The 12,630-nt window shown below is 43.9% G+C and overlaps 1 protein-coding gene across 1 annotated transcript; it reads right to left on the reverse strand.

Moving 5' to 3' along the window:
- Positions 1-283: 283 nt before the first annotated feature.
- Positions 284-11,666, reverse strand: LOC134225320 (uncharacterized). The gene is made up of 2 exons (XM_062705283.1): positions 9,752-11,666; positions 284-974 (listed from the first exon to the last, which is right to left on the reverse strand). Exons 1-2 carry the CDS (start codon positions 11,460-11,462, stop codon positions 847-849), a joined length of 1,839 nt encoding a protein of 612 aa, XP_062561267.1. The 5' UTR covers positions 11,463-11,666; the 3' UTR covers positions 284-846.
- Between the last annotated feature and the right edge of the window lie 964 nt (positions 11,667-12,630).

Raw genomic sequence — 12,630 nt, forward strand, 5'->3', positions numbered from 1 at the left:
TGACTCCGCCCCTAAGAAAATGCTTCGGTTGCTGCTTTGCGAATACATGAGCATGCCGCGGATGTCAGACTGGAAGAGGCTGCTCGCCGATTGACACGCTGAGCTGTGAATCTATAAACACACGCTGAAGGCATTTTACTCAAACCCCAGATGTACGCTGCATTAATTATATAGGTAGTCAAGCCTATTCGTTATGTCAGAGAAATTTTGGAATATGTTGTTGTTGGACTTTAATATATGCATTCAGGATTCGGACATTTATCAAAAAGACGTAACACTATCATTTATTGTTTCAACTTAACTAACGCTTTTATTCTCAGCAATTCACAGATAGCGTTCAAATATAACAATCTTACGGTTTACTATTCGATTAATAAAACTTAGAACTTCCGAGCATTTGAAAAATGAATGTATCGATCCGCTCGATTTTCAACTGTTTTCAAAACGTCTAAAATTTCCATCAAGGAATTACATTCTGAAGATACAAACTCCGTATAGTTCGATTTTGTTTTCCCAGTATGAGTTGAGTTGTACCAAATGAATAATCGATTAACTTCCATGTTTCGATTATGCTGTTCCGAAACTATTATACAAATCGAGTAGTTTTCATCTTCGAGTACTGAAATTTTCAGTTTTATCTTCTAGATCATTATGTAATCTTTTTAGAAGTAAAAACATATGCCTATATGTTGGCACGTTTCTTCCAAATCAGAACGATCCATATCGATCGAATTGAATTAATAATCCTTATCTTCTATTTACGCATTTTCGAATACGTGAATGTAGAGCTCAACTCAGATACATTTAAAAATAACAGATTGATGTTGATGAGACTGAATGAACAGCTCAGTAAAAACGTTCTCTTTCGGCAGTAGTGTAATAACGCTTACCGGAGCCGCCAGTTTCGGAATAGGTTGCTGGTTGATAGCTTCTTTTCCAGTATTCATTTCTAACAATCTCCTGTACATGATCGGCTGTAAATGGAAAATAAAAAATAGGCAGTTAGTTCTATAGGAATTCAAAGATATCTCAGTTTTTAATTAAGTTATTTAAAAGGAAAGGAATATAGGTACAATAAAAAAAGAAGTGCAATTCAGTAAGGACTATGTGGACTATAGGATAACGTGGGGTTTGACAATGCGGGCCCCACGAACAAACATACATAAAACTCGTAAAATTCTCATCGTTCATTCATTTACATACATTTACAATTTAAATAATCTTTACTTGGCCACGAATTGCTAGAATCGCCAACGACCTATGCAAAGAATAAAGGGACACGATTGGTTGCGACAGGATATTATGTACGGTGCATTGCATCCCCTCAACTTCGACGTCGTGGCGCTTTAAAACATTTGCTGAACAGCATATGAAGTTGGGCTGCGAAATGGTGAGTTGACATCCGGGAAGGGGCGCCTAACATAGCTCTGGTCCTCACAAGTTCCAATACTCACGCTTCCACGGGTCTTCCGATGACAATTGACCGCCAGCTAAGGGTTGCGTACTTAGCTGGTAGTGCAGCCTGGGCACTGTTGTCCTTCTGACATCAGCTAGAGTGAGAGGGTGCGTACTGTGGGGTCTGCCTAGGATGTGGTGGGGTTCGACAGTGGGCTCTGTTGAACTTCTATAAAAAGCTGCATGTGTCCCCAAGCAGGCCCTATCAAAGCGACCGTGTGCCGCTCAAAGCGCACTAGCCTAGTCCTGGTGTTGGGTGGGACTTTAAACAAATTTGACCCGACTGATCGAGCGTCTGTCCACCAAGGAGGTGCGGCTCCAACAGCGTCTGTTCTGGCATCCAGCGGCTGAGTATGAAATGCTATTTCCCGGAAGCTATACCTAAGATGGCAGCCCCATCCCGGTGGATAGGGAACCTTGGGCCAACAACCTACTGTTCCCGAAACATCAATTTGTTCGAGAATCCGATAATGAAAGAATACGGACTGATTTTACGGCGACGACTCTTAGCGCGAAACAACGGACACGAATAGGAACATGGAACGTTTTAACCCTAGCCCAGCAGGTTGAATTGGCACAACTTGCCAATGAGGCACGCCGCATGAAGCTTGAGATCCTGGGACTGAGTGAAGTCCGTTGGCCAAACTTTGGAGAACACAGAACGCTGTCGGGACAAGTTCTGCTATACTCTGGTTTACGAGGTGAACACGCTCCCCGGCATCGCGGAGTTGGCTTCCTACTAAGCGCTCAGGCACACTCTGCGCTTATGAAGTGGGAACCTATAAGTGAAAGGATAATCGTTGCCAGATTTAGAACACGGGTCCGAAACCTTACTATAATCCAATGTTATGTGCCAACCGATGCTGCCGATCTGCAAGACAAAGAGAACTTCTACAGTCAACTCAATGCCGTCGTAGATAGAATTCCGAAGGGTGATATCAAGATCTGTTTGGGCGACTTCAATGCGAAGATCGGATCCGACAACTCGAACCATGAGCGCATTATGGGACGCCATGGTCTCGGAGAAATGAGCGAAAACGGAGAGCTGTTCGCAGAATTTTGTGGTAATAACGACATGGTGATCGGGGGATCGCTCTTCCCTCATCGACCGGTTCACAAGGTCACGTGGGTCTTCCGTGACGGCTTTACAGAAAATCAAATGGACCACATCTGCATCAGCCGAAAATGGAAACGGAGCCTTCTTGATGTACGGAATAAACGTAGTGCCGATATCGCGTCTGATCATCACCTCCTCATCGGCGAAATACGCCTGCGCATTGCGCGGATTCGTCGGCAGGAGGAAAGAGTTGGACGACGATTCAACACACGCCGACTGGAAGATGCCACGGTGAAACGGTCCTTCGTTGAAGAACTGGATACGCGTGCTGCAGATATTCCGGAAGGTGGCAGCGTGGAAGACCAATGGACCGCCATCAAGAATGCCTTCATCGCCACCAGCGAGAACAATCTGGGCGAACTACGCACCCAGAGAAAACAATGGATCACCGATGAGACCTGGAGGAAGATAGAGGAGCGAAGAGAAGCCAAAGCCGCGATAGAGCGATCGAAAACCAGAGGAGCCAAAGTCTTAGCCCGTCAACGATACACGGCTCTTGAGAAGGAAGTAAAACGCTCATGTCGACGGGACAAGCGAGCGTGGGCAGACTCTCTGGCCGACGAAGGAGAGAGAGCCGCCGCAACCGGGGACATTCGCCTCCTCTACGATATCTCACGACGCTTAAGCAGGGCGAAGATGAATGCAACGATGCCTGTGAAAGACGCGAATGATCAGTTATTGACCGACCCAACTGACCAGCTGAAACGCTGGTTCGAGCACTTCGAACAACTTTTTCAAGTGCCAGCCAGGCCATCACCACCTCGGCATGACCTGCTTAGGATCCGACGTATAACACGCGTCAATACCGAAGCTCCATCACTGCTAGAGATTCAAACAGCCATCCAAAGCATGAAATCGAATAAAGCCCCAGGGGTCGACCGCATATCAGCCGAGATGCTCAAAGCTGACCCCATGACATCCGCTCAACTACTGCATCGTTTATTTCGTAATATCTGGGACACCGCAACTTTCCCGGTCGACTGGATGCAAGGTATCTTAGTGAAGGTGCCCAAAAAGGGTGACCTGACTGTATGCGATTACTGGCGAGGCATTATGTTGCTGTGTACCGTTCTCAAAGTTCTGTGCAAAATTATCCTAGCCCGGGTTCAGGAGAAGATCGATGCGACTCTCCGGCGGCAGCAAGCCGGTTTCCGTGCCGGAAGATCCTGTGTGGACCATATTGTCACGCTCCGCATCATTTTGGAGCAGGTCAACGAATTCCAAGAGTTCCTTTACTTGGTATTCATTGACTACGAAAAAGCTTTCGACCGTCTCAATCACGAGAATATGTGGGGCGCCCTGAGACGCAAGGGGGTTCCTGAGAAAATCATCGGCCTCATCGAAGCACAGTACGAGGCCTTTTCGTGTAGAGTGCTGCACAATGGGGTCCTGTCCGACCCTATCCGGGTTGTAGCTGGTGTGAGGCAAGGATGTATTCTATCACCGTTACTGTTCCTCATCGTAATCGATGAGATTCTGGTAGATGCGATTGACCGTGAACCAAACCGCGGGCTGTTATGGCGGCCTATAACCATGGAGCACCTAAACGACTTCGAATTGGCGGATGACGTTGCACTACTCGCGCAACGGCGCTCTGATATGCAGAGTAAGCTCAACGACCTTGCCGATCGCTCCTCCTCGGCAGGTTTAGTCATCAACGTCAACAAAACCAAATCGTTGGATGTAAACACGGTGACTCCTTCCAGTTTCACAGTAACCGGGCAACCAGTGGAGAATGTTGAAAGCTTCCAATATCTTGGTAGCCAAATGGCGTCAGACGGCGGTACCAAGATCGACATAGGCGCACGGATCAAGAAAGCAAGGGCTGCCTTTGCGAGTTTAAGAAATATCTGGAAAAACAGGCAGATAAGTGAACGCACCAAAATACGAATTTTCAACTCTAACGTGAAATCTGTGCTGTTATACGCTAGCGAAACATGATGTGTATCAGTGGAGAACACTCAACGGCTGCAGGTGTTCATTAACAGATGCCTGCGGTATATAATTCGGGCCTGGTGGCCTCACAACTGGATCTCAAACAACGAGCTCCATCGTCGTTGTCACCAGAGGCCGATAACAACAGAAATTCGGGATCGGAAGTGGGGCTGGGTCGGCCACACTCTACGTAGGGGCGGAAACGAAATCTGTAAGCAAGCATTAGACTGGAACCCAGCGGGACATCGCAGCAGAGGCAGACCCAGAGGCTCATGGCGGAGAAGCCTCAATAAAGAAATAAAAGAAGTCGACCGAAATCTAACCTGGCAACAGGTTAAAGCGATAGCCGGGCATCGCTCAGGATGGAGATCTTTCAAGTCGGCCCTTTGCACCACCGGAGGTGTACAGGATCCATAATAAAAAAATAATAATATGAAGTGTGGAGAAAAGCTACCTTACACCAACGCTAAGACACCACGAACGAGCTGGGAATCGACTATATAGTTTTTGGAAGGATGCGCCAACGCGTAATTGGGTGGCAGCCAATCAACGTAGAGTTGTGTAAGCTGATCATCAACATTCACTGCCCACATGCAGAGCAACCCGACGACGAGAAATAATCGTACTGTGCACAGTTGAAGCAGACATAAGACGGAATCAGAATGCGGGATGTCAAAATCGTATTCGGCGACATGAATGATCTGGTAGGAAAAATCACAGTGAAACAGTCCACGCCGTTTACTAATATAAAGCAGATATTCAATAGATTTGGGACGATCGAAGTAGGCCTAATGCGACCACAATTGGTAGTCAATTTATTAGCAATCAAAGCAATCGGTTAATATGAAATGGTATGCCTCGTAGCTGATGTAGAAGTGGCATAGGAAGGAGTCACCAACCTAGGTTCGCCTCCGACTTTGTAGACAAGTGGTTTCACTTCAGTCACATACTTTAGTGCAGGACGAATGATCACTGATCGAGGACCAACTGGGTCGTGAGATGCCATTTCGGGTACCTCTTGCAGGGTCTTCCACGAAAGGCTGAATCACATAATGATGATGATGATGATACTACCATCTAGAGGCCTGAATAACTACCATCTATTGTAGCAAGGCACCTGCCGATAGCACTGCCCATATCTGACACGCGATTTGATCATGGTTATATTATTATTTGCATTTCATCAAACTCCTGTTTTTTGACTCCGCAAGGCGCGATCATAGAGAGTTCGTACCAAATTAGATATCTCAAAAACGCACATAAGACCGCGGTAGTCCTCTAATGACAAGACCTGGACAATGCTCGTGGAGGACCAACGCGCACTTGAAGTTTTTAAGGACATAGTTGGAAGAGTACCACGATGGCAGTCAATATGGCACCGGACCTTCCACGGGTCAACCCCACACCTCCCGCACTCCTCTCCCACCAACATTCGAATGCATTGAACATCATCGAACAAAAGTCTAATATTGAAATTACTAACCTGTTCACAGCATATTTATTCACTTCCCGTGATAATGAACATGTTTATCCAAAGAGTCCTATGTATTTCGGCTCAAATATTATTATAAATCAGCAGTTTCGTGCCAATTTAATAGCCGTTCGCGATTTTGTGGGTTTATCACTGCACTTCACTTCTCCTCAAAGGGCACGGGAAAAATCAAGTTTTTACTCACTTCTCCGCACATGAGCAGCCAGAAATGTTGATGGAATGAAAATTAAACATCACTTTTCGAAATCTGTCACTTGTTTAAACCGAAAACTTAATATAAACTGCAGAGGCGTCGCGTGATCAATTCTTCAACCTGTGCACCGTTTGATTAAATTTAAATATTTCGAGAAAAACGCATATAAAAAGGACCTGAAATGACACACCCAATATAAACGATTCATCTTCAAGCGTGTTTCCCGTTCCGCCTATCTGCTTCTAAGCTACATCCCATTTATCGAACGCCTTAAATTCAAACTAAACCAAACTAAAAATTAAAAAAATACCATCATGAGAATCATAATACTTTTCAATAGACAGATAAGACATCTATCTATCTATTCAATGGAACGGTATCTTTTAGTTTTAATTCAAGTTATTTCGTAAAATGAGACGAGTCTTTATTGTTATATGTTAACCAGAAAATTAAAATATGTTTAGAATGATTAGACGGGTATTACATACATAACAGAAAAATGGCGTCTGTACAATAAAGTTTATAATCTAACCATTCCTCAATTATTAATTATTCCATTTTTAGTTTATTCCTTTGATAAATAATTTTCTTCCGGAAGGGCTGTTCTCGAACCACGTGGTTAGATGTCGAACAGTTTCAGATGTGTACCACCCTCCATCAGCGTACAAATCTGCTCATGCAATTTTTCATTAATTTGTGTGAACCATGGATAAACCTTCCAAGTTAAAGGTACTAATCCCAAGTACCAATTTGCGACAATATACAGTAGATTGCTCAATTGAGCATTGTATAGCCACCCACGATTTGTACAATCACATATGCTATGCTATGCTATGCTATGCTACCATGGATAAACCTTCTAAGTTGTTCACATTGTATACGAATATCAGCTCCTAAATATTTTGGATATTGGATTTGACGAAAAATTCTTCATAAGCTAAAATCCCAATCAGTACACCCAGTTCTTTTTTTACACGGTTGAGTTCGATTAAGTCCTTTAGCGTCAATGAAACTATGAGTTAACCCCACGAAAAAATTCACAAAAAATCAAAGAAAATTCAGGTGGTGTTTAAAAAGCTGTGAAAGTTCAGGTTAACCGAGGAATAAAAGAATACCAAACGGTTAAAACAAATATTGGGTGTATGAAATATTGAAGATGCTTTTGCTCCGATGTGCTTATTCAATGCCGAACTTTCGCCATGAAACGCTTTGCGAGAGCAGATTTTTTTGTTTAATCACCGCCTCTTTTCTCTTTCTATTTTGTTCCGATTGCGCGCTCTTCATCCAATCGCGCATGCGCTGTAGGCACCAAACCGATATGCTTTTGTACATCGGAACCAAACCGTGCACTGCCAGCGACGAACGCTTTGACTACCTATACATCGCTGATTGCGGTTAGAGCGGATGACCTACACATGCAAAGTAATGCGTGTATGATGCATGGCAAACCGTTCTCGACTGAAAGTGCACGTGATGGACAACATGTGGCAGTGCGTCGTTTCGGTATCGTAGAGTAAAATATAACGCGCCCCCATCGCAGCATTTCGGTTGCCTCATATGCATATCACATGGATCACATGCCGCCTATAAAAAAATCGAGCATATTTTACGATTATTTATTTATACCTAATCGTCAAATTTGTACAAAACATATGACAACTGCACATAATCCAAATATATATTTGGATACGAATGACAAGCAATCTTTCGAGAGTTTCACTGTTCGGGACAACATTGCTACCTGTGCAGTGCACAGGTTGCACATGCGGACGCGACGCCTCTGATAAACTGCTATTTTTGCCCGAAAAAACGAATTAAAACTGATCACGGAGCGAATGTAAACACCGCGATGCACCGGCACCGGCAGCAGCAAACTAATAAGTAGGGTGGTTCAAAAAATAATTTTGCTCCGCCACCCTCAGTCGATTATGATTTATAATTTAGGTGTCATCCAATGGTTTGGGCTGGTTTGAATAGAGGCTTACCGTGCACAAGTCGTTTCAGGTTTGGATGACAGTTGATATGGCTAGGTTGAATTCAACATTATTCTGATTCTGGCACTCTGTCATTGGGTGCTAGCGAGGGGGGAGATCATATGACTGGATGAAATATTCAAGAGCATCAACTCCATAGACAATCCATATTGAATGGTCGTTCCAATAGTTGGGAGTCGATTTTAATCGAGGTTGCGAATCTTTCGCATGATAATTAGGCTTCTCAGAAGGCATCAGTGAAACGTGCAATTCAACAAAATACCCAGAATTTGTCTGTGATATCTATCGCACCAGGGGCAGATGCTTCATACAAAAAGTGTGACATAAGGGTGAGTGGGGTATAAAATGCTATATTTGCGTTACGTAATCAATGGATCATTCCTGCGGTGCGGTTTTCGTTCAGTGAAGTCTCTGGAATGTTGCTTTCAGCTATGTGGGTTCTCTTTTCGCCAGCGTTTGGAGGGGAGGCGCCGTAGCCAGTCTAATTCCCATACTAGTTGTCATACAAACTTGAACCGGCTTGCGCTCAACCAGTTTTTGTTCAAATCGCTTTTTTGAGGACACTCGGAGCATGGAACAGAATCGAGTGAGCGTGGTGGAGCTGGGACGTTTTTTGAACCACCCTACTATTTTTTTTTTTTTATAAATACGACACCAATACTACTACAGTATATGACAGTTTTTATTGTACCAATACTTTCAAAGCTTTGTTTTGGTACTCAACCCACCTTCACCTTAAAAGGAAAGTGCTGCATACTATCTATGAAGGTGTGCAGATGGAAGGCGGTACATGGAGAAGGCGAATGAATCACGATTTGCATCAGCAGTTCATACCGCGAAAAACAGAATACTGTGATAAGAAAATTATTTTGAGCTTTTTAGTGGAATGTTTTCACCTGTCATAAGACGAGTTTATACAATCCCATTGAATTCCACCACTTAATTGTATCTTGACAGATACGTATTTCGACCTCAAAGGTAAGGCCGTCTTCAGTGTCTCGTACTTGACTCGACTCGAGTCGAGTCAAGTACGACACTGAAGACGGCCTTACCTTTGAGGTCGAAATACGTATCTGTCAAGATACAATTAAGTGGTGGAATTCAATGGGATTGTATAAACTCGTCTTATGACAGGAGAATACTGTGGTAAGCCGGGCACGTAGCAAGGATGTTTGACAATAACCCGATGAAAAAGGTTCTATAGCGATCTAACTAGTCCAAAAAGACGAGGTACATTGCGAGTAAGGTGGATCGATCAGGTGATAGACTGCTTGGTTGGTATGGTTGGCGACGTCTATAGCTATTGACCGAGCTGAATGGAGATTTTTATGCACTGCAGAGGCCACTCAGGCCTTAGTCTGAATAAATAATAATAATTAGGGAAACGGTGTGGGGTCCATTTCTAGTTGTAGGTAACTAATAAATGAAGTAAAATGTCAGGATACATTTGAATAACGAAGCATTCCGCACACGTGTTCAATCCTTGTGTCATAAGAAGTGACTACAGAAAGACAGAAATAGATAAGAGAAAATCAACTTTTCACAATAATACAGTAGAAACTTACTTGGATGCTGCACGTAGAGCTCATCCTGCGTGATTCTGTAGTAGCTATCGAGAAACACATGCTGGCCGTGGTCAGCGGCCTGGGCTTCCAATCGTTTTCGCAAGTTCTGCTGATGATATTGGCCCTCGACGTGATACGCCAGATAGGCCAAATTAAGTCCGTAGTATCCGCACGTTCGGCAAGTTAGCCGCGGAGGAAGCCGTGCGCCGTCAACGCGGATGGCATAGATAATAGCCCCATTGTAGATGTGCCGATCGGAAAATAGCGACACCGCGTCGTTCGCACGGATTTCCATGTACGCATAATATTCTGACACGCTCCAGCGGTTTGCGTGTGTGTACAGCTGGAAGTTGGTGACGGTTCCAAATTCTGAAAAGTAGTTGGTCGTTTCGTGCACGACTGGGGCTTGATCGTGGAATCCTACAAGCAGTACATGGAGGCCACGATTATCTAGACCGTAAGATGGGTTATGCTTTGTTTCTGGTTGCTGATAGTTGTTGTACTGGTTGTCATAACGGCGGCGTTTCTGGAGTCGATCGTCTACTGCCTCATCCGGATCTGAACGGCGTTTGTAATTATTGTTTTTAGGATTTTCGGACCACTTTTTCTTAGTTAGAAGGGCGGTGGTACGACCTCTAGCATCTTCAATTTTCATAAATTTTTTAGGTTGAATTTGACGACCGCGATTTTTTAAGGTAACCTTCAGTGGAGTTTTTGCGTTCACATTTTCCGGTGGCGGACGGGACTGCTGGTAACGATCAAACATATTCTTGGATTTTGCTGCAACATTTACTTTTACCATGACGGAACTGCGACCCCGCTGGAAACCACTGGAATCATTGATTGTTATTCTTTCATGTTTGGGTCGCTCATTTTTTATTTGCTTTTCGTCAGATGTGGATGAAACACTCGGACCTAACTTAGCCCTAATGCCAGTAGCTGTCGATGCTGGAGGTTGCACGGGATGTTCATTCACAGGCATTAAAGATTTCGGTGGCCCGGAAGGAGGCGGTGGTAGCGTGTGTCGGAAAGTGTCCTGGGAATCCTGAATAGTAATAACCTCTATCGGGGGTTCATTCAGGATGACATCCGATGTAGATGAGACATTTTCCATTGTTGGAATTTGTCTGCTGCTACTCCCTTTAACGGGAGTACTTTGTGCCCCGCTCCGTAAAATACTATCCATATCAAAGACGGATGTTCTTCCCATTAGTGTTATATCGTTGTTATTGCAATCCGGCGGAAGCTGACAGGCATTTGCTGAGGCAACGGGCAACGTTCTTTTGGACCTCTCAGTATCGTTTGCTTCGGCCATTTCCATGAATGCTTTAATATCTCCCACGTCATTATAATAAAAGGCAACGAAGCGCGTATTGTTGAGATCTAATCCCGGGGGAAAGCGGAAGTAACCATTGTGGTACCGGATGTAGCGCACCTCCGGATCATTGCTCCCATTTACTACCTTGTGCTTGATGCCGAAGCAGGTCGAATAAAATTCACGCAGATTTTTAAGGCTCAATGTTTTGTCCGGCTCCAATAAAATCCAGTGGCCTACGTTTGACAGCTCGGATTCGGCGACGTAAGCGTAGAAATATTCCACGTCGGTCCGGGGCTGTTGAGCCGAAAGGTACTGTTGCTGACTCATGATAGCCAAGTTTCCGGGAGATGGTCCCAGAATCGGTTGATTCGAATCATATGGAGGATGCGACATTTTTATGATGGACTATTTATTTGACCGGAAGTTTCACGGGTATTATTGTGCGCTTAGTAGGAAATCTGTGAGCGACCAGTTTTTTCTACACACTTAAAATCTGCAGTTTGCCAATTCTCTTATTTTATTAATAACAAATGAAATCCCTAATCACACATGCCAATAAAATGAAATTACAACCGCTTTGTTGCGTCGCGTCTTCAACACTACACAAAAAAGAAAGGAAAAAGCCAAAGCTTTTAGAAAAGCTTGCGTGCGTTTACCGAGTGGTGAATTTGAAAAATACACTGAATGAAATTGGCGAATGAAAACCCCATCAGAAATATAAACTTTAAATTTAGAGCATCATTATCGGTCGCGAGCATTTTAATCACTCGCGCAGCGCTTTTATTTTATGCTACATGCCCGTTTCACCCGTTTCAAATCACTCAGAGACTGAGTGAAATTGTATTGCCGTCTCTTTTTTTCCCACGGAAAAGTTACTCAATTTTCGTAAAAAGTGGAACTACTCAAATTTTGAGTAGTTCCACTTTTTACGAAAGTTGAGTAACTTTTCCGTGGGAAAAAAGAGACGGCAATACAATTTCACTCAGGGTCTGAGTGATTTGAAACGGGTGTGTACGTTTTGACAGGGCAAGTGAATTCAGCAACTCAGTTGAATTCAATTGACTTGCCAAAAGTTGAACATGTTCAACTTTCTTTTCGTTCAAGTGAATTGAATTAAGGTGTTTACACGTTCAGTTCGCGTTCGATTCGAGCGACTTGCTCAATTCACTTGCCTTGTCTAAACGTAGCTTTAGTTGCTCTGAGGTAAGTAAAACATACCTCAAAAAAAACCTACTTCGATATTTTTTGAAATTTGGCCGCCACGTGGTGCATTCCGGCGGTGAATGGTTGAATGTGCTATTTGTACTGCGAAGAAAATTTTCACATCAGATTCTATGAGAGCCTTGGAAAATGATCACGAAAGCAGGCTATAGAAATCCCTATCTAACTCCCTTAGCCTAAAAATAGCCACCATGTCCCGGGCACAGTGTGCAGATAGACCGCTGTCAGTTGCATGAGTTGTTACCCCATAAAACATCCTACCGACTTTTCCCCAGATTTAGTCGGTTTTCGTCGGCTGGATCGGCCTACTTTGCAGCCGACAAATCGGTTGTTTGTTGCA

Source organism: Armigeres subalbatus, chromosome 3 (genome assembly GCF_024139115.2).
Source record: "Armigeres subalbatus isolate Guangzhou_Male chromosome 3, GZ_Asu_2, whole genome shotgun sequence".
In the NCBI taxonomy this organism is placed as follows: domain Eukaryota; kingdom Metazoa; phylum Arthropoda; class Insecta; order Diptera; family Culicidae; genus Armigeres; species Armigeres subalbatus.

Excerpts from the sequence above, each read along its gene's own strand:
- LOC134225320 (XM_062705283.1), bottom strand. The coding sequence starts at position 11,462 with ATGTCGCATCCTCCATATGATTCGAATCAACCGATTCTGGGACCATCT. Across the intron at positions 975-9,751 it reads GCTCTACGTGCAGCATCCAA|CCGATCATGTACAGGAGATT; the intron begins GTAAGTTTCTAC and ends TTCCATTTACAG.